Here is a 21,315-nt window from a genome sequence, read left to right on the forward strand (position 1 = left end):
GAAAACTCGTCTTCAAGATAACGTCCCCTGTAGTCACCCTGGGACCTGCACACGTGTCATCTCATGGGGCAAAGGGGACTTTGCAGGAGGGATGAAGTTGAGGCCCCTGAGACGGGGACGACCCTGGATTCCTGGAGGGCCCAGCGTCATCCCAGGGTCCTTATAAGAGGGAGGCGGGAGGGTCCGAGGCAGAGAGAGACGAGAGAGGCTGCGCTGCTGGCTGTGAGGAGGGAGGAAGGGGCCGCGAGCCAGGGATGCGGCGCCTCTAGAAGCTGAAAAAGGCGGGAGCCTCCGGAGGGACCAGCCCTGCCCACGCCTGGGCGACCCACACAATAGGCGTTGAGAGGGGTCCAGGCCACCAAGGCCCTGACGAGCTGTGGATGGGGACAAAACCCTGGGCGTCTGGGCAGCTGGGGAGGGTCCCACTCCCCTTGAACAGGGCAAACTCTCTGCTGCCCGCAGATTCTAGGCCTGGGTTCCCCCAGCTCCCGCGCCCAGCTTTGGGTTGGGAGAAAAGCCAGCCATGACCACTCGCCTGGGCGGGGGGTGGCTGCTGGAGAGGGGCCCGGCGTGGCCAGCGCCCTCGCAACCCCTTCCCCAGTCACTGGTCAGCGCTGGCCGAGCGCCTGCTCAGTGGCACATGCCCCCCCCACCCTGCGTCCTTGGCCCTGCGGAGCCCCCGCCAAGCTCCTGGTGCAGACCCCACCCCAGATCCCTAGGACAGGCCCTCGCCTCTCCCAGGAGGGACCGCCACTGGCGTCAGCACCCCCGCCCCGCCCCATGGAGGGCAGGGGCCCTGAGGGAGCCGCGGGGCCTCTGCTCTGAGGGTGCCCCACGCACCTGACTTCTGGAAACCTCCACGCCCAGCTCTCACACCAACACTGCTGGGGCCAAGCATCAAGAGGCCCAGCCGGGGGCCACGGGAAGCCTGTCCCGGGAGAGATCAGTGGTTGGCGTCCCCTCCCCCCACCTCCACCCAGGGCAGGATGAGGAACTTCAGGACAGGGAGGCTCCTGGCGGCGCCCCAACACAGAAACTCCGGGACCGGGATGAACCGAGACCCCAGACCACGCTCGCCCGACACGCTTTATTCAACGCCGCCCACAGGAGCCTCCTGCGGCCCTGCCTGGGCTCCCCTCAGGGCCTGGCCTCCGCAGAGGGGCCTCCCTGGGGCCACGACGGCCTGGCCCCAGGCAGCGGTCCCGCGACCTCTGCAGCACAGCGTCCACGGTCCTCGGGGCTTTGTGCTTTGACTGGACTTGGAAGGACACCATCAGCCCGACCTCCCAGGCCAGTGTCCTTGGAGGGAGTGCGCAGTGAGTCCCAGACCCAAGGGGCTCCCACTGCCACCATCACGCTGCCTGGCAGGCCCCCGCGGCCCAAGGTGTCACAGGAGGCCAAAGAGGCAGCGACCTGGGCCCCTCCCGACAGTCACGACCGCAGGCTGTGGCAGGGCTGGGACAGGGCTGATGGTCCCTGCGGCTGCCCGGCCCATGGTTCGCGTCTCCAGGCTGATGGAGGGACTGGGGCCCACCCCAAGAGCGTTCCTCGGGCGGAGGAGCAGGGGCTGGCCTGGGGCCCACTCGAGGCAGCAGACGTTCCCCCGGCCGGGGCACGCGGGCTGCAGGGAGGGACCGCACGACTCTGACCACCTCCAAATCCCCTGCTCCAGAGGCCGCTGCCCGGGCCGGGCCAGGAAATGCGCCTGGGACGGGGACACGGAGGCCCCAGGCGGCGGGAGGCCCCACGCCCGCGGCTCAGCATCCCTGTCCCTGCTCTACGAGGCGAGACCGAGGCCTGGAGGACAGGAGATGGCGGTCCTGCCCGGGGGCCTGGCCCGACCCGGCCGTGGGCAGTTAGTTCTGTCTGAGGTGCCCGCCGTCGGGCTGGGCCAGGCCACAGATGGCGAGCTCTTCAGACGCCGAGTCCTGCGGTCCTGTGCACGTGCAGCAGACAGAGGTGAGGGAGCTCCGTGGACGCCCGGCCCGAGTACCGCAGGCTGTACTGGAGGAAGACGCCCAGCTTGTGCCGTGCTCGCGGGTGCACTGCGCCCGCCGGGGGGCCCGGGGGAGCCGTCCGCACCCCCTCTGGAAGGGCTGACACGTGGCCCAGGACACCGGCCCTCACGTGTGCAGATCGGGAGAGAGCCGGTTCCACACACGCTTCTCCAGCCCCGCGGGGAGCCTCGCAGGCGGCCCAGAGGCAGCTGTCCTGTGCGGGACCCCAGGGCAGCGGCCGCGGGGACCAGGCTGGCCGAGTCTGGCACAGAGCCACGACCCCAAGGAAGAGCAGACTTGGGGCGTCCGTCGGGCGAGGGGCCGTCCCTCAACTGTGTCCCTGCGGCCCGGGAGAGGGGACACGCCTTGGCCGAGTCTGCAGGTGGCCCCACGAGGGGGAGGGCGGGAGGGCAGGCGGGCTGGGCCCCTGCAGACAGAGAGGGCGCCGTCAGCGCCCAGCGGGCCGTGCTCCACGGAGACAGGCGCCCTCGGGGGTGCCCGGCCCAGCACGGCTGCCGCTGGCCCGAGGCAGGTGCCAGGGACCCGGGCACCCCTCCCCCCGTGTCCGGCGCCCACGTGCGGGGCCGGGCCGGCCAGCACCTGCTCTACATGTGCTCCATCTCCTGGTCCTGGTCGGGCTCCTCCTCCTCGTCCTCCTCGTCCTCCTCGTCCTCGTCGGCGCCCACCCTGTCCAGCGGCGCCTCACCGTCCCGGGCCAGCTCCTCCACGTGTGCCAGCATGTCGGCCATCAGCGCCTCCTCCAGCCGCTTGCGGACCTGCTGCACCAGCTCCTCCTGCTTCCTGGGGACACAGGGACCTGCTGGCCAGGGTGCCCCGGCCTCCCCTCCCCCACCGCCCCAAGCAGCGGCCGAGAGCCCTCCGGTCAGCCTGGGCTCAGGACCCCCGCCCCTCCCTGCCGCCTCCACGCTGCCCCCCCATCATGTGCACCTGACTCATCCACGCCTGTCACCCCCCCGCCGGCCTCGAGCCCCCCCTCCAGGCGGGACCACGGCCACCGCCCACCCCGAGACCGGTGGTTCCCACCTCACTGACTCTCTACTTCCACAAGTCGTGCTTTAAAGACCTGCCTGGACGTTTCAGACAGTCGTGTTCTTTTCTGATACTTTCTACCCTCACCTCCTGCCCTTTCCCTCCGGGAGAGCCTTGTGTACACGCATCCGTGTGCACACACGTGTGTGTGGCCTCGCCACCGTGTCCTCGCCTCTTATGGGGCACAGGGCTCCCCTCTCATGCCCACCTGGCTTTTACCTGCGGTCCCAAGACCACCCCCCACGGCACTCCAGGTACGGCTGTTCTGCCTCCCCACCCCTCCCGTGGGCTCCGAGGCCCCCACCTCCTCCTGACCTCAGCCATGCACCCCCCTCTCAAGGCTAAATGGGACGTGTGTTCCACCCTCTCACCTGCACCTGGACCTGGGGTCCTGGCCAAGTGCAGGCCCAGCATCCAGGGCCCGGGATGGGCCCCCTTTCCCCACAGCCCACCCTGCCCGGTCCCGCGTGCGCCACCTCCCCAGTTCCCCCCACCTCACCCGGGGCCTCGCAGCTTGAGCGCGGCCCCGCCCAGGGGAGCCGTCCTTGCCTGGGCCTGTGGCCACGGGAGGCCGCCCCGCCCCACAGGCGTCCGCCTGTCTGAACTGAGCCCTCCCCCACCACATCCGGACTTCGGAAAGAGGGAACAGGGCAGGCGGTGCTACCTGATGTCCTCGTCGGTCACCATGAAGGCCTTGCAGAGCGGCTGAGCCGTGTTGAGCCACACGCCGGGGTTCTTCTCGACGGCGGCCGAGAGCTGCCCGGTGATGGGCATGGTGCTGGTGTGCAGGGCGCTGGCGATGGCCGACAAGAGCGTCTCGTCCGTGCAGCCAGGACCCACGCCTGCCAGGCACGGAGGCGGTCACCACGGGCCCTGGCCTCGCCCCCTCAGCCCTGATCTCGCCCCAGATCCCCCTTTCCAGGCGACCTGCGGCCGCTCCCGGGACACAGCACATGCTGCCCTCTCGGTGACAGCAGGGCTGTTTCCACGGTGCAGCAGGGAGACCAACCCCCCAGGTGTTCTCAGGACCCCGTGACGGGACGTGTTCCCAGGGCCAGGTGCAGCCCGGCTGGCCCCAGGCTGGGGGAGCAGGTGCCGCGTCCCTCCGCCTCCCCTCCACACCCTGCAGCGAGCGGGTCACCTTGCAAGCCCTTGGGGAGGTCCATGGTCTTCACCAGCTCCTCCGCGATGTCAAAGGCATTCAGGCCGCTCAGCTTCTTCTCCCAAAAGAGCTGCCGCCGTGGACACACGTCAGGCCCGCAGGACGGCCCAGTCACCCACCCCCACAGCAGTGACCCTGAACGGCCGGGACAGGGCTCTCAGCGTGACCTCTGACCCCCACCCTTGCTGGGGCTACCTGCGCCCCAGGGTCCTCCAAGGGCAGAGAAACCCCAACCCCGTCCCGGCAGGATGAAGACCCAGGCGTCTGACTCACTGGCGGATGGTCTGTGGTCCCCCTTCACCCTGGAGTCGGGGGTTGGGAGGCCCAACCTCCACCCTGGGCCGAGCCCCGGGCCTGCTGGGCGCCTGGCGAACAGCCTTGGCCGCCCCTGCCACGGCCCGAGCGAGCGCTGCCCACGGGCACGCCCAGGGCAGGCAGGGTACCCAGGAGCCCCTGGACGGGCACCACGCCCGCACCCTCGGGCCGCATCTCCAGATGTTGCGGAGCGTGTCCAAGGGGTGCCAGGCGGCCCCACAGGTCTCTGACCTGTCACATAGAGGGCGCGACCCAAACGGCACCCACGCGGCTGCCTGTGGTGGGTGCCGCATCCTGGGGTCCGCGAGTGTCTCCCTCTGCCGGCCACGGCCGCCTGCTCTGGCCCAGCACCCCCTGGCCACTGTCTACCGGGCGTAAACGCATGTGAAAACACGGCCGAATCTCAGTGTTTGCAAACACATCACAAAACCGCATCTGTGGAATGTCACTGATCTGATCGAGAGAGTGGCGGCCCGAGGAGGCCCCGAGGCGCGTGGGGACGATCGCCGCCCCCGGGCCTGCGGACTCCGCGCAGAGCTCACCTGGCGGGGCTGCTCCACGGCCTTCTGGGGGTCGCTCTTCACCTTGTTGCTGGGGTGGTTCGTGATCTTGGTCACGGGCTGCTTGAAGATGGACGCCGTCTGCCGGACCGGGAGGGCCGTGTTCAGGTCGGGCTTGCCCTGCGGAGACGCGCACGGCGGGGTCCTCAGCGGGCTTTCCCCGCCAGCGAGGAAGCTGCGCCCCGCGAGGGCTCCAGGGACCCGTCCCCCGTCACCACGCGGCCCACAGCACCCACGGCCCAGAGGCAACAGCAGGCCCAGGCCCGGCCCACTCGCGGCCCGCCCCGGGGACAGAGCAGCGTGGCGTCCCGGCTCCTTTCCGCGTGTGCGGCCGCCGAGCCCCGCCCCCCGCCGCGGGCGCCTGCGCGGGCTCACCTTGACCTGGCCCGGGGAGTCGTAGCGCACGCGCTGCCGGCCCTTGTTCACCCTGCCCATCAGCATCCTGCCCGTGCGGAAGTCGAAGGTGCTCAGGTCCATGGACCCGCCCAGGTAGCGTGCCAGCTGCGGCTTGCTCCGGAACTTCTTCCCGCTCGGGCTGCGGACACAGCGGGGTCAGCGCCGGCCCACCCTCTCCCCGGCGCCGCGGAGACCGAGAGCAGGGGCGGACGCCCCGATCTCCGGAAGGCTGGGGCCCAGTCCTGGGAGCCCGGCTAGCGTGGCTGGAACGTTCGGGGCAGAATCACGTCGGGTTCTTGAGAAAAGACCCAAGGACAGCAGGTACCTGCGCAGCCCCCAACAGCAGCCTCCTCCCTGTGATTACAGCGTCAGGGACCTGGCCCGGGGGGCCGGGCTGTGACGTCTCAGTTTTGGGGCCAGGACCCCAGAGAGCTGCCCGGGCGAGCCTGACACCTCCCGTGAGGCCCTGTGGTCCTGCTCGCCCCGTGGACCAGCCTTTCTACAGCTGCCCTGCAGACTCAGAGCTCACGCTACAGGCCACCAGCACAGGCCCCAGCGAGCACCAGGCATGACCCGGGCGCAGGGGCCGGGGAAGCCCCTTTGGGAAAGCCTGGCAGTTCCGCTAACGGTTAAACAGCAATTCCAGCCCGAACTCTTCCAGGGAGACCAAAACACACGTCCACGTAAAAACCTACACCTAGTTACTCACAGCAGCGTGACTCCAGACAGCAGAGTGAAAACAGCCCAGATGTCCCTCCACACCCGGGAGCATCACTTGGCCATGGTAAAGGGTGAAGCTACACTCACTGCCACGTGGACGGACCCTGAGGACACGATGCTCAGGGAGAGACGCAGACACAGAAGGACACACAGGGTGTGACTCCACGGATGGGAAACGTCCAGAACAGGCAGCTCCAGAGACAGAGAGTGGGTTCCTGGTTGTCAGGGCCTGGGGCTTCTCTCTGGGGTCATGGGATGTTCTGGAATTAGAGGTGATGGTGGCACAGCCCTGAATGTTCCAGAAACCAGTAAGTTGCACACGTTAAGCCTCCAGCAGGCCTGGTGCCCGTCTAGGACGCCCCCGTCACTCTGTCTGAGGCTGTCCAGGGCCTGCACTTTGCGGCTCTCCCCGGAACGTCTCCAGGCTGAGCCCGAAGTAAAGCCAGTGCACGCCCACCCCCTCCAGATGTCCCTGGGCACTGCAGGCTAGGGAGAAAAGTGGGCTGCACGGAACCTGTTCCAGCCCCACCGGGACCCTGCCTGGGTCAGGGCCAGCTTCCTGGGACAGACAGCTCCCACCGCGTCGGGTTCTGAGACCCCTGTGGATTTTTCTGGACGATCCACCCTTTCGTTATGCCCTGTGCTGGCTGACGGGAACAGCATCCACGTGCCTGAGGCAGCGGAAAGGACCCCGAGTCCCGACTTTGGCTTCAGGTGCAGCCACAAAGAGGGACGAGTACCTGCCAGCACTTCTTGGCCTCCAGCCACCCCCACCCACCGCTGTTCTGCTTTAAAGAACGCACGAGGACAAGGAGACAGAAAGGCAGACTGCAGATCAGGGCACAGGGCGGAGGCAGGTAAAGGCCTAAGGTGCTTTGGGGTGAGGAAGAGGCTCTAATTTTGTGCTGATGGCCGCAGCTCACAGGTAACCAGTACAACACGTGACTCCTACCTCAATAAAGCGGTCACGAAAATGACGACAGAATGGACGGGGACAGCCAGCATCTGGGGAGCCAACGGAGCCAGGGCTCACCTTGGGGTGACAAGAACGTTCGGAAACTAGAGAGTGGTGATGGCTGCACGGCCGTGAGAATGTCCTGACAACTGTCAAACTGGACACTTTTATTTAAAGACTGAATCGTATAGACTGTGATCTGTATCTCAATTTTAAAATCAGGTTTTGCAAATCTGTATCAGGACAGAAAAACGTCTGAGATGTTTTGTCCCACGAGAGAAAAACACTGGATTTGTAAAAGCACATGTATAGAACAGAGATGAACCCCGTGGCCTTTCAAGGAAAACAGGACGACCCCAGGGGGCAGACGGGCAGCCCTGGGCTGACTTGGGGGGGAGCCCTGAAGCTGCTGGGCACCGTGGGGCTGGCAGCCCACCCCCAGTGTGGCGCCCAGGGCCAGACGGACACAAGGCCGGAGGAGGGGTGACGAGCGGGCATCACCCCCGGGCCTGTAAGGCTTGTAACCCAAGGCACCCAGTGAGGCCCGAACAGCAAGATGCAGCTGGTTCTGGCCAAGCTGAGCCCGTGCCCAGGGAGGGGCTGGGGGGCAACCTGCTGAGCACCTCCTGCTTTCTTCAGTGTGCTTCCACCTTTAAGATGAGCTCTGGGCTTCCGAGGTGGCGCCGTGGTTAAGAATCCGCCTGACAATGCAGAGGTCACGGGTTCGATCCCAGCTCCAGGAAGATCCCACATGCCACGGAGCAACGAAGCCCGTGTGCCAAAAAAATAGATAAAAAATAAGACGAGCTCTGCAAAGTCCCCTCTGCTCCATGCGCCCCAAAGAACGATGCCAACCTCCAAGTCCTCAGCCTCTCGCCTGGGCTGTAAACGTCAGGCCAGGAGAAAGTGCGTGGCTGTTGCCAGACGCTCTGCCCCCACATCCCAATCCTGAGGGGCGGGTCCCCAAGCTGGAGGGGTGTGTGGGTGAGCCCCCCAGGATGGTCTGAGCTCACTCCGCCTCTCCTGTGGAGAACACACTGGCTCCCTGACCCTCTCAGGACCAGGAAACCAGGGGTGCACACCCTAGGCTGCAGGGCGAAGATCTGCCCTCCCCCTGCACGGACAGAACTGGGGAGACCCATCTGTGCTCCCCACCCCCAGACACCTGGCTCAGCAGCAGGTGGTGAGAAGGCCAAGGACCCACATGCCAGAAAACCCTGTGGGTTCCATCACATCCCCCCCGCCTCCGACCCGGCAGGGACCAAATAGGTCACAAAGACCAGAGACCTGGGAGAAGCAGTGGACCCTGCCTGCCCCCCAATCCTGTCTCGGGCCCTCACTTCTCATTGGAGCCGTGGGAAACCTGAAATCCCATCTGTCCAGCCCCAGTCTGGAGCCTTTCCCCACTGCCAGACCCCAGTGCTCGGGGCTGGGGCCTTGGAGTGCGGTCCCACTTGGCGGAGGCCCTGAGAGACTCCCAGACGGGTGGGGACCAGGTGAGGTGATGACGGTCGGAGACCCTCCAGCCATGCTGGCCCTGGTTCAGCTCCCAGCCTCCCCACAGGCTGTTCGGCGCTGCCTGGACCCTCCTCCTAGCTCCACTGCCAGGGCTCAGCTCCGTGCTGCCTCCCCAGACAAGCCCTCCCTGACCCGCCCCCAGCTCAATCAGGCACCCCCACCATCTGCCCTCACAGACCCCTGCATCTCTCTGCGACCATCATCACCTGTAACTATGAAAGCAATGGGGTGACGGCTGGGGCACCAGTTGTCACCCAGGAGGGGAGGGCCTGGCTCTCACGCCCAGCTGAGTGGCCAGGACAGACACCCAGCATGCGCTGCAGAGGCGCCTGTTACACTAACAAAGGACTAGACGCACAGAGACCAGCCTCAGTCTTTAGATTTAAAACGAAGACGTGAGCACACAAGCGAGCTGGAATTAAATGAGGACAGGTGGTTCCTAGCCAGAGGCCTCTTCACGCACGGAACTAGGATTCGGGTTTCCTAAACGAAAACTGAAAACCCGCAGGAACGAGGGCGTGACATCACACACAGCCACAGTGAAGGGGAACACACACAGGTCCCTAGGAGATGCTGCCTGTACTCCCACTGTTTCATGCTTGACATTATGGGACCCCAACCAATCACAGTCCACGCTGGAGGACCGCCAGCACTCTTCAGACACTAGAACCTGACCTTGTCCCGGACGAGTTGCCAGCTCTTTCCTGCTCACTTCCCTCACTCCTCCCACAGCGGCGACAGCAGAGGCCCACGACCTGCTTGTACACCCCCCACCACCTGGCAGGCGTTCAACACGTGGCAGGTGTCCCGCCTGCCTTCCTTCTGCCAGGGTCCTGAAGCAAAGGGGAGGGAGCCGTGGAAGCTGGCTCAGAAACAAAAGCATCTTCCACCAGTCGGGGCGGGGGACGCAAACAGCAGGTGCTTGACGGTCTGGGGCTGCGCTTCCAGCCGCCTACAGGTCCTTTTATTGGTTCACGGAGAGGGATCCCTGCCACCTTTCTCAGAACAAGGGGAGCCCTCCCTCCAACTTGGGTGAGGGGAGCTCACGAAGGCCGCGTCCCCGGTCTGGCGACTGGAGGAGTCACCGCCCACGGTGCCCAAGGAGGGGGAAGGGGCGGCTCTTAAAAGCCACGCAGCTCCGAGGCCCGGCCACCCCGGGAAGGGCCCGGAAGCCCGCATCCCCAGGCAGCCCTCCCTGGTACCCCAGAGCGAACCCTGTTTCCCGAAACCCCGGCTCCCCACCCGCCCCGGGCTGCGCGCGGCCCCGGGAGCGCCGCACGCGGACCAAAGGGACAGCCCAGCCCCCACCCCCGCCTCCCAGCGGCGTCTGGCCCGCGCCGGGGTGCCCCTGGCTCAGCCGGCCGCTTCAGCCGCGGCCGCGGAACAAAGGCCGCCGCCCGCCCGGAGCCGGTTCCAGGGCCATGCGGCCGCGCGGGCGGCGCAAGCGCACTGAGCCCGAGGCCTCGCCGGGCACGCACGCGCACTGGGCCAGGCGCCCGCCGCGCGCCGGCACGCACGCGCACTGAGCCAGGCGCCCGCCGCGCGCCGGCACGCACGCACGCACGCACGCACCACGCACGCGCGGGGCCCAGGCCGCGGCCCGGGTCGGGGAGCCCAGGCCGCCGCAGAGGCCGCTGGGAGGCGCCCGCTGGGGCCCTGCCCGGCCGGCACGTTCATTCACCTATAGTAAAAGACATCCCTGTGGCCGGCCGACAGCCCCGACCTTCTGGGCACTTCTTCCCTCTCCCAGCCCTGCGGGAGCGCCGGGCACTCCCACCTCTTCCGCTCCATCGCGCCCGGCTCCTCGGGCCGCCGCCGCCGCCGCCGCCCGGACCCCCGCTCGCCGCCGCCGCCTCAGCCGCCTCCACCGCTGCCGCCGCCACTTGCCGCGGCTGTTCCGGCCCGCGGGCCCCCGCCCTCCACCCCCAGCCGGGCGCGCGCCGGCTTTGCCGCCCTCTCGGCCCCCTCCCCGCGCTCGCCAGCCCCCGCTCGGGGGGCCCGCTCCGCCCACCCGCCCGCGCGCGCGGGGCGGCGTGCTGCGCAGGCGCCGCGTCGGCCCCGCCCCGGATCGGCCCCGCCCACCGCCTCCGGCTCCCCGCCCCCTGGCGGCGGTGCCAATCAGCGCGGGGCCTGGAGGCGGGGCCTGCGGCGGCGCGCGGCTCGTGCGCTCCGCGCTTGCGCCGCGGGCCGCCGAGGAGAGGCCGGAGGCTTCTGCTCGCCGCCGCGCTGGTCCGCGTGGTGTGTCTCCCGCGTCTGCCCCGCGGCCCCGCCTGTGCCCCGGGAGGCCCGTGCCGTGCCGGAGCGCTGTCCCGCCGCCTCCCTGGTCTCGTCCCTGGCAGCCGCGTCTAGGCTCCCATTGTCGGCGACCACCCAGCCGCGCGCCCCAGGGCGCACCTGGCATCTCAGAACCCCGCCCCTCTTCCCGCCGCCTCCTCGGTCCAGCGGCCTCCTGCCCCCTGCGGCTCCAGGACCTTCCTCGGGGATCTGCCCCTGCTCCGCGTCCCCTCTCCCTCCCCAGGGCAGAGCCTGGCCGGCCCAGGGCGGGTGCTTCAGCAAAGACTGCTGCAATCGTGGCCGGAGCTGTGGCCAGGACCGCGAGCGGGCTGGGCCTGCCGTCCGGTCCCCGGAGGCGGGGGAGGGTGCGGGCGGGAAGGCCCCGGCTCCCCCGAGGGGAGCAGGCCTGGTCCACGCACCTGGAGCGCTCTGTCCGCAGCCCTGGCGCCCCGAGGTCCCCGCTCTATTTGGAGGCGGGGCCTGGGCGGGACAGCGAAGACCACGGCCTGCAGGTGTCCCTTGTTTATTTTAAATCCCCGGCTGAGTGCTGCTTCTCAGTTCTTTAGGTTCTTTCCCCTCCTGGGTTCCCCAAGGGGTAGCTGAGCTGCTTCCCGCCCCCAGACAAAGGGCAAAGGGGCCGGGGAGGCACCCTGATGGGCGAGCGGTCACCCCGTTACACGGCTGGTTCCGGCCCTGGATGGCTGGCTGCAGGTCAGGCCCACACCCAGGCCTCCAGGACCTGGCCTTCCACGGAGGGCCGTGCGGGTCGCTGTTGTGTTTTCTCCCAGCGCGTGCGGCTTCGTGTTGCGTTTAAAAATCAAAGTGGCAAAGATAGACGCGTGCATTGTAAGGAGGGAAAGCCCGGGAAGAGGCTTAAAGGAGCAAGTTGTCAGCCCCCAACACCACCCCAGCCCTGCTTTTACTCCTCTTGGGGGCACACCCAGAGCTGGAATCACTGGGTCACGTGGCGATCCTATTATTTTAATTTTTTTGTTTGTTCATTTTTTGAGAAAGGCAAAACATTAGAAAAACTTTAAAAATTTTTTATACAGTTTTCAAAGTGTACTTTCCATTTACAGCTATTACCAAATACTGGCTATGTTCCTCATGTCCTACAGTACATCCCTGCGCCTATGTTACACCCAACAGGTTGTACCTCCCACCGCCAACCCCTGTCTTGCCCCTCCCCCCTCCCCTCTCCTGGTAACCACTAGCTCTGTGTATCTGTGAGTCTGCTGTCTTTTTGTTAGAGTCCCTAGTTCGTTGTATTTTTTAGATTCCACAGATGAGCGCTCTCTTACAGTATTTATCTTTGACTTATTTCACTTAGCATAACACCCTCCACATCCATCCATGCTGCTGCAAATGGCAACATTTCCTTCTTTTTTCTTGCTAATATTCCACTGTATATCTGCACCACGTCTTCTTTATCCATTCATCAGTCCGTGGACACTTAGGTCGTTTCCATGTCTTCAGTATTGTAAATAGTGCTGCTGTGAACACTGGGGGCCGTGTATCTTTTTGAATTAGTGGTTTTGGTTTTTTTCGGATATATACCCGGGAGTGGAATTGCTGGGTCATCTGGTACCTCTATTTTTAGTTTTTGCAGAAACCTCCTTACTGTGCTCCACAGTGGCTGCACCCATTTACATTCCCACCCACAGTGTAGGAGGGCTCCCTTTCCTCCAAGTTCTTGCCAGCATTCGTTATTTGTAAATGTTTTGAGGACGGCCATCCTGACAGGTGTGAGGCCGTAGCGCGTGGGCTTTGATTGCCGTTTCTCTGATGGTTGGTGATCTCAAGCATCGTTTCATGTGCCTGTCGCCCTACGTTTAACTTTTTTGAGGAGCTGCCAGACTCTTGTCCACTGTGGCTCCCACGTTTCCCCTTCCCTCCAGCAGTGAAGGAAGGCTCTGACTTCTCCACTTCCTCCCCTGGTGTTTTCAGGGTTCTGGCTGTCGCATGGCGAGGGGAGTGTGGTGCAGGATCAGAGGATCTGACCTCAGGAGCCACAGGTGCAAATGCGGCACCCCCCACCTCAGGCACCGGCCACGCCGGCCTCACTTGCTTCTCAGGGAATCCGACCCCGTCGGGCCTGGGCTGACCCCAGAGCATAGACAGTGGGTCTGTGGGTGTTACTGGGCCCGACCAAGGCCCCTGGGATTGTCCTTGAGGGACTGGTCCAGAGGCCTGACCGGGTGCCACTGGCGGACGCAGAGACAAGAGGTCAGGAGGCCTGGACGGGAGGGACGGGGCTACCCAGCTCCTCTCCCATTGGGCTGGGCGCTGCTCCTTCGAAATAAACTGCCTTTGCCCGGGGCCTGCTGGCCCGGTCCCCAAGCATGTCTCCTGCCCGTCTCCACAAGGGGAAACCAGGAAGCGCCAGGTGAGGACCTTGGAAGAACTTTCAGAGGCAGGGTCTGTCTCCCCTGCAACTGCCGCTACGGGCCAGGGCGTTCTCTGTGGGGTGCTGTGGGGGGTGGAGCAGCATCCCCGGCCCCACCCACTCATGCCAGGAGCCCCCCAAGTCGTGACAACCACAGATGACCGCCGCCAGGAGGTCCTGCAAGCTAGTACGCGGCCCACATGGCACTCACCTCGGGCAGGAAATGTACTATTTTAACAATCCAGAATGACTGCAAAAAATTCGTGAGGAACAAAACGTCAACAATTTTTAAAAATTTTATTGTAGTTGATTTGCAATGTTGTATTTAATTTATGCTGTGCAGGAAAGTGACTGTTATACACGTATATGTACTTTTTCAGATTCTTTTTTCATGATGCTTTATCACAGGATCTTTATTATAGTTCCCTGTGCTGGACAGTGGGACCTTGTTTTTCCGTCCCGTATATAACAGTTTGCATCTGCTCATCCCAAACTCCCACTTCATCCCTCTCCCATCCCCCTCCTCCTTGGCAATCACACGTCTGTTCTCTATGTCTGTGAGTCTGTTTCTGTTTCATAGATATATTCGTGTCATATTTTAGATTCCACATGTAAGTGATCTCACATGGCATTTGTCTTTGGCTTACTTCACTTAGTATGTTAATCTCTAGGTCCATCCTTGTTGCTGCAAATGGCATTATTTCATTCTTTTTGTTGGCTGAGTAATATTGCATTGTATATCTGTACCACATCTTTATCCATTCATCTGTTGATGGACATTTAGGTTGTTTCCATGTCCTGGCTATTGTAAGTAGTGCTGCAATGAATATTGGGGTGCATGTATTTTTTTCAAATTATAGTTTTCTCTGGATATATGCCCAGGAGTGGGATGGCTGGATCATATGGTAGCTCTATTTTTAGTTTTTTAGGGAACCTCCATACTGTTCTCCATGGTGGCTGCACCCATTTACATTCCCACCAACAGTGTAGGAGGGTTCCCTTCTCTTACACCCTCTCCAGCATTTGTTATTTGTAGACTTTTTAATGACGGCCATTGTGACCGCTGTAAGATGATACACCAGTTTTGATTTGCGTTTCTCTAATAATGCGCCACGTTAAGCATCTAGCATCTTTTCATGTGCCTATTAGTCATCTGTATGTCTTCTCTGGAGAAATGTCTATTTAGGTCTTCTGCCCATTTTTTGATTGGGTTTTTGTTGTTGTTATTGAATTGTAGGAGCTGTTTGTATACAAAATGTCAAAATTTTAAATACAGATGGAGCAGTGCTGTGTTGTTTTGGAGTCTGAGAGAAAATGAGAACAATATGCCCTTTATACTTGTTTCTATAATAGTTTCTGATGGTTACCTGCCCTCCCCACCCCGAACATTAAAATGATTGAAAAAGTGTAGAAATGTTGGGACTTCCCTGGTGGTCCAGTGGTTAAGACTCTGCGCTTCCACTGCAGGGGGCACGGGTTTGATCCCTGGTCAGAGAACTAAGATCCCCGTATGCTGCAACATGGCCAAAAGTGTATACATATATATATATATATAAATGTTGAAAAGGAGTTGCATTAAAGTTTAAGCCTAAATATTCTACTTAATCCAAACCTGAATTTATTACAATTTTACTTTTTTTTTGGCTTTCACAGAAGCAAACTCAGATGTTTTTATTAAAACCATTAACCATTACAAAAATACATAAAAACTTCTATATAGAGGCTCACATTTCCTTTTGTTGCAGGCTTTGAAGGGGGGCTGTGGGACTGTCCGCACCTGCATGAGTTAGAAATTGTTTAAAAAAGTTAAGAGTAACGTACCTCACAGTCCATCACTTACAGGTATTTAAGTGGCATCTATTCATTTATGTCTGAAATAACATCACACCACGGATATCGTTATAATGGCAAATGACAGGAAATGAATATCGCTCACTAATAGAATGGCTTAATAAATGTTGGTACCACGCAGCCATTTAAAAACCAAGGATGCTGTGTGGTTTGTTTTTCTTTAATTGAAGTATGGTTGATTTATAATGTATTAATAACTTCAGGTGTACAGCAAAGTGACTGTTATACACATGCAAGCATGTGTCTTCTTTTTCATGTTCTTTTCCATTACAGTTTATTACAAGATATTGAATATAGTTCCCTGTGCTATACAGTAGGTCCTTGTTGCTTGTTTTATATAGTAGTGTATGTTAATCCCAAACTCCTAAGTCATCCCTCCCTCTGCCCCATCCTTTCCCCTTTGGTACCCATAAATTTGTGTCTGTTTCTGTTTTATAATTAAGTGTATCTGTATCACTTTGTTTAGATCCCACATATAAGGGATATCATATGGTATTTGTCTTTCTCTGTCTGACTCCTTCACTTAGTACAATCTCTAGGTCCATCCATGCTGCTGCAAATGGCATTATGTCATTCTTTTTATGGCTGAGTTAATCCATTGTATACATGTGCCACGTCTTCTTTACCCATTTGTCTGTCGATGGACATTTAGGTTGTTTCCATGTCTTGGCTACTGTGAACAGTGCTGCTGTGAACGCTGGGGTGCATGTATCTTTTCGAATTAGTTTTAGATTTACACCAAGGAGTGGGATTGCTGGATTTTTTTAAGGAACCGCCATACTGTTTTCCATAGTGGCTGCACCAATCTACCTTCCCACCCACAGTGCAGGAGGGTTCCCTTTCCTCCACATCCTCTCCAGCATTGATTTGTAGACTTTTTGGTGATGCCATGTGCTTTCTGAAGTGGCATGGCCTCCAGGAAATAAGCTGTAGGTGAAAAATGTTTGTGCAGAAATGTGCGTAGCACACGTCACTCTGTGTTAAAATATATAAAGCTGTTGTAGACGGAAAGTGTGCTCCGTGAAATGTGTATGTTGACACCCAGACCCGCCCGCGTGGCTGCATCTGGAGATGCCCCCCCCCACAACACAGTTAAGGCTGAATGAGGTCAGAAGGCCATGGCCCTGGTCCCCTAGAATTAGCGTGTCCTAAGAGTCCCTGGAGAGCTCACTTGCTCACACATCAAGGAAAGACCACGTCAGGACGTGGTGAGAAGGCGGCCGTCCGCAGGCCGGGAGGTGGGCCCTCACCAGGAACCGACCCTGCCGGGACCGAGCTTGGACTTCCTGCCTCCGGAACTGTGAGACATTCATCCTGTAGCTTAAGCTGCCCAGCCTGTGTTTTGTTATGGCAGCCCGAGCATACTAGTAAAAGAGCTATTTTCACAAAGAGAGTGTTCCTAGAACTTTCCAGAACTTGGCAGGAGCTGGAGAGAACTGCCTGTATGCAATACATCCTCAGGCACTGTTCAGTTTTGTATCCCTGGGGAAGGTTTAACACGTCTGCAAGACACAGAGCCCGATTCTCCTCCCGGAGGAGATGTGGAGGAGGAGGGGGTCTGAGACGCCCCAGTCGGTCATAAAAGGCCCAGAGGCTCCTCCCTGCCCGCTCGGGGGGGCCCCCGGCCACCGGGTGGTGAGTGCAGGGGCTCCGGCTGCGCCTGGGAGACCCACGTGGGGAGCACCCGCGTGAGGGGCGTCCTGGAAGCCCCAGCTCCTCCCACCTCCATCATGAAGCGGTGCCTCCACTATGACCTTGTGGGGACCCACCACCAGAACCCCCCAGACAGATCACTCCGCGGTCCTCACTGTGAGATAACCGATGGTTCTCTTGAGTCACTAACTCAGGGGTAACTTGTTAAGGCAGTGGTCAGTAAAAAAAAAAAAAAAAAAAACCCGGGCAGGGGTAATCCACTACACATCTGAAATAATCACACCACATCTGCTGGCCACTGGGAAACTCCAGATTTACACAGGTTCAGAGCTGAAAGGATCCCCGGGTCCCCTGCGCCCCCGAGGCTGCCGTCCAGGTCACCAAGGCCCAGCATGAGCACGTGCAGGCGGGCGGGTTTCAGAGCGACGTTTAATGCCGTGTGCGTTCACACACCAAAGCTATTTCCACCAACACAGGAAATCGAACGCGCGCTGTTTCCTCGAGGTCATCCCGAGAGCCTGGGCCACTCCAGATGCAGATGGAAGGAGGCAGCACCACCAGACACCTGCAGGGGGAAGGAAGCCGGGTGAGCAGCAGGTGCCGGACGCCCAGGAAGAGCAGACGCTGCCCCAGGCTCTAACCCCACACGTGGCCGGGCCACGCGGGCGTCTGTGAAACGGGGATGCACGGCACCAGGGTCGTCAGTGCTCACAGCTGCCCGCCCAGGGAGGCCAGTCTCCGCTTTCCCGTCCATAACACGGGGCATCCCTCCATCCGGCCCAGGGTGCAGGCTCAGCCTCCAGGACCGAGCCCCGAGGGGCAGCGCCCACGCCCCAGCCCCACAGCTCTGCGCCGCCAGGCAGGAGGTGGGCGCCGGGCGCCGGTCTCAGGCAGGATTCTCCAGGGGAGCCCTCCACACCTGCAGCCCGCGGGGACCCTGCTCCTCTGCCGCTCGGGGATCCCAGGCTCCACCCACCAACAGCTGCTGGGACTCACCGGACGGGTCTGAGAGGGGTGGGTTTCATCAGTCATCCTTCTTAAACTTGCCGTTGATGTAGGGCACCCAGTCCAGAATCAGCCGCCAGTCAGTGGCCCACACCAGCCCCACGGTGCCCACGGCGCCCCACATGCCCACCGTGGATACCCTGCAAAGACAGCGGAGATCAGGCCTTGTCCTCCGAGTAGCGTGCTGGATCCCCCACCCCAAGCGGCCGTTTGTCAGGTGCCCCCCCCCCCACCCCCCCGCCCCTGGCCCTGCTCAGTGTGTGGACACATCCTGCTCATGACGCCGAGGGCAGGTGACCCTGAGGCGACTCCGTTCCCATCTGCTTTCACATTAGTATCTGCTTTACGGTTTTATTTGAGGAGTTCTACTAAAAAAAACAAAAAGCCCAAGCTTTTTGAAACCGTAAGGCTAGAAAAACTTTGAAGGTGGGTGCACGTTAATACGGTTTACAACAGCTCGACCCCTGAGAGAGCCGATGGACTGAAGGAGGTGTGAATCATCAGAGTCCCTGTCTCACAAGGCACAGAGAGGGCAAGCCATGCCCCCGAGACACACAGCCTGCAGCCGAGGCAAGGGCTCCAAGGCCATCACACCCCACGTTCAGGTCCAGTGATGGGCAGGGTCCAGGATGGCCCCAACCGTCCCACCGCCTGGCGCTCACTCCCTTGTACAGCCCCTCCCCTTAAGGGTCAGCAGGACCCACTTACTTGCCTCTAATGAATCAAATGGGGGGGGGGGTTGTTTTGGGGTTTTTTGGCTGCACCATGCGGCGTGTGGGATCTTAGTTCCCCGACCAGGGATGGAACCTGGGCCCTGGCAGTGAAAGCACGGAGTCCCAACCACTGGACTGCCAGGGAACGTCACTTCTGAGATGGGGTATTAAAGGCTGGCTCCAGCAGGCTGTGCTCACTCGCTGGCTCTTACTCTTTGCTGCTAGAGGGGAGCCGGCTGCTAGTCTGTGAGCTGCCCTGTGAGGGGCCCCTGTGGCAGAGGACTGAGGGTGGCCCCTGCCACAACCACAGGTGTGACCTGGAAACACATCCCCCAGTCAAGCCTTCAGATGAGGCCCTGAGCAGAGGACCCGGCTGTGTTTCAATTCCTGACCCACAGAAACGGATAAGGCATATTTGTGAAGCTGCTGAATCTGGTGGGCTCTTTGTTACGCAGCGATAGAGAACTCTTACAGGCTCCATCGCTGGTCTGTGCGTGGGCAGAATTTGCACACGGTGTCCACGTCACTGGAGCACCGTCCACCTCGGGCCTGGGGTGCTGGGGTGGGGAGGTGGGAGGATCAGCACCCCCTCCCCGCCCTGCCTCACCATGGTGTCCCATGGTTGTCACTGGTTGTCACCCCTGCTCCCTGGGGAGAGGCCCCTACAACTCAACGGTGCCCCTTGTGGGGGGGCCCTGGATTACTGCTGCTTTGGGAACAGGCTCTGGGGCAGATGTCATGAACAGAAGGGGAATCTTTCCTCCCACAGCCCAACAGCTTTGAGGCTTGTTAACGTCAGGGGAGCCTTCGCTTGGGGAGGCCTCCACCCCACCCCATCATCCTGGCCACTCCCCTCGGGGCCCTGTGGACACTCACAAGGAGGGAGGCGGCCACGAACCCGACCTCCACGGGGCATCGGTGCTGCTGACAGTCCTCCCCCCGGGGGACTTGGTTACACCCTCACCACCTCCCCGCCCCCTCCTCACAGGAAGACACCAGGGCTCAGGGAGGGGCTGGGGTGCAGGGTCCCCAGCTGGTGAGCGTGGGTGCTCCTGAGCCTGAGACCCCACAACCCCGCAGTGCCTTCTGGGGGCGAGTCCCGCTTCCTGGCCTCCGAAGCCAGCGTGGGAGGGACAGGGCTGCACGCACCCCCTTTATTATTTTACATCAACCTCATGCCGTGGGTCACATCGGTTTCGTTTTTTCTTGTCCACGAACTAGAGCGCCAGCCAGGAAAGTTCCGTTTAGCGCTGTGTCTCTGGCACCCAACTCAGTGCCAGGTGCGAGCACACACCAGGTGCTCAGTGGGCGCTGCCCACACAACGAAAGCCTGGATGAGGGGCTCGCTGCTCTGACCACGCGCAGATGGGGACGAGAACCACCCGCGGGAGGGGCTGCAGGGGCCGCTGGTGGTCCCGCCCGATGCCTTTCCTCCTGGGCCTGAGTCGCCCCAGCTGGAAAGCGCCACTGTCACCGTCCACCCGCAGGTCCCTGCCGGCACTCGGGGACACGACTGCCGAGTATAGGCCCCTGTTTCTCAGCGCCCCACGTCGTGGGGTCACCCGCATCCCACCCGCCTCCCCCGACAGGCGCAGCCGTCGGCTTCACAAACAAAGCCAGGAGCGCACACGGTCAGCTTCCAGGCCCCAGGAGCTGAGCCGGGGGTGCTGGGCGCGGACCGGGTGGGCATCTCCTGGGGGGCACCATCGCGGCCCCCCGGCAGAGCGCCTCGGGGTCAGGGGCCAGCCACGCACGTGCGCGCGGGGGCTCAGTTTCCCCATCTGGGACCCGGAAGGACAAGGGGTCCGGGGGCGGGAGCCGCATCCTCACCAGTTTCTGGCCAGCTGGCGGTAGCGCGGACCCAGAAACCTGGTCAGCATCGCGGCGCCGTCCCAGCTCAGGGTGACCCCGGCCGCGCCGGCTCGGGCGCACTGCGCAGGCGCGACCGCCGCAGCGCGCAGGCCCGTAGGGAGGCCCCGCCCTGCCCCGCCCCGCCCCGCCCCGCCTCGCCTGGGCGGGCTGACCGCGCGATACCCGAGACCGCCGCCGCTGCGCGCGCAGACTCGGAAGACATTTGCACTCACTTCCGGGGAGGAGCTAAAGAGCGCGGACTGGAGTGGGTGGGCCCGGGAGGCGGGGCCTTCTGGCCACGTGACCCGGGGACCCCCCCCCCCCCCCCCCATCCGCCTCCGGGCTTGGGCGGTCCAGCGGCCGCAAGCCGCGCAACCCCTGGGCCGTGAGTGTGGCCCCGCGACATTTGACTGGTGAGTTTGTGTCCTTGTTACGTGCCAGGACTTTATTTACAGGTAAAGAACCAGGCCAAACGGGGGAGGGCCAAGCCCCGCGTCGCAGAGAGGGAAGGGCGGGATTTGCCCTCTCCTTTGAAGGAATGAGGTGTGGTCCCTGGCCTCGCTGGGGTGGGACCTCGGCCAGGTGACAGCGCTTCCCCGAGCCTCGGTTTGCTGGCATTGTGCCGTCGGTCGCCCGGAGGCCCGGTGGGAGCTGGTGTGCACGTGTCGCTTGGGAGTGACAGCTCATCCCGGCGGCAGCGGGAGGCCTGGGCTCCTCGCACTGTCAGCACTCGGGATGCCACCTGTTAGCTGAGGAACCCAGGAACCCGGGACAGGTGGGTCCTCCTCCCGCTGCTTTCCGCCGCCCCAGGCTCGCCCGGGCTCGCCCCCGCCACTCACCGCCTCCGGGGCCCCAGCGGCGATGCAGGCTTGGGGATGCGGACTGGACACCGTGGGGTGTGACTGCCCG

General features: G+C 62.0%; 2 protein-coding genes across 10 annotated transcripts; both read right to left on the minus strand.

Annotated features, from left to right (window-relative positions):
- Positions 1–1,068: 1,068 nt before the first annotated feature.
- On the minus strand, positions 1,069–10,638 carry MBD3 (methyl-CpG binding domain protein 3). 9 transcript variants are annotated; one of them, XM_057709318.1, is made up of 7 exons: positions 10,355–10,638; positions 5,460–5,619; positions 5,067–5,204; positions 4,189–4,279; positions 3,712–3,889; positions 2,598–2,798; positions 1,069–1,999 (listed from the first exon to the last, which is right to left on the minus strand). In XM_057709318.1, exons 1-6 carry the CDS (start codon positions 10,462–10,464, stop codon positions 2,603–2,605), a joined length of 873 nt encoding a protein of 290 aa, XP_057565301.1. In that variant the 5' UTR covers positions 10,465–10,638; the 3' UTR covers positions 1,069–1,999; positions 2,598–2,602. The 9 variants fall into 9 exon arrangements, with proteins under 9 accessions (XP_057565301.1, XP_057565300.1, XP_057565299.1 ...); XM_057709317.1 differs by having other exon boundaries at positions 1,069–2,004; XM_057709316.1 differs by having other exon boundaries at positions 1,069–2,424; positions 10,355–10,635.
- Positions 10,639–17,250: 6,612 nt separating this feature from the next.
- LOC130836078 (cytochrome b-c1 complex subunit 10) lies at positions 17,251–20,510 on the minus strand. The gene is made up of 3 exons (XM_057708027.1): positions 20,386–20,510; positions 17,834–17,982; positions 17,251–17,402 (listed from the first exon to the last, which is right to left on the minus strand). The coding sequence occupies exons 1-2, from the start codon at positions 20,433–20,435 to the stop codon at positions 17,862–17,864; spliced, it is 171 nt and encodes a 56-aa protein (XP_057564010.1). The 5' UTR covers positions 20,436–20,510; the 3' UTR covers positions 17,251–17,402; positions 17,834–17,861.
- Between the last annotated feature and the right edge of the window lie 805 nt (positions 20,511–21,315).

Source organism: Hippopotamus amphibius, chromosome 15, assembly GCF_030028045.1.
Source record: "Hippopotamus amphibius kiboko isolate mHipAmp2 chromosome 15, mHipAmp2.hap2, whole genome shotgun sequence".
In the NCBI taxonomy this organism is placed as follows: Eukaryota; Metazoa; Chordata; class Mammalia; order Artiodactyla; family Hippopotamidae; genus Hippopotamus; species Hippopotamus amphibius.

Bases quoted from the DNA above. Each gene is read 5' to 3' on its own strand.
- MBD3 (XM_057709318.1), bottom strand. From the start codon at position 10,464: ATGGAGCGGAAGAGGTGGGAGTGCCCGGCGCTCCCGCAGGGCTGGGAG. The intron at 5,620-10,354 runs GTGAATGAACGT...CTGTGTCCGCAG, and splicing joins AGGGATGTCTTTTACTATAG to CCCGAGCGGGAAGAAGTTCC. The intron at 2,799-3,711 runs GTAGCACCGCCT...CTGTGTCCCCAG, and splicing joins GTGACCGACGAGGACATCAG to GAAGCAGGAGGAGCTGGTGC.
- LOC130836078 (XM_057708027.1), bottom strand. From the start codon at position 20,435: ATGCTGACCAGGTTTCTGGGTCCGCGCTACCGCCAGCTGGCCAGAAAC. The intron at 17,983-20,385 runs GTGAGGATGCGG...CTGTCTTTGCAG, and splicing joins CGCCAGCTGGCCAGAAACTG to GGTATCCACGGTGGGCATGT.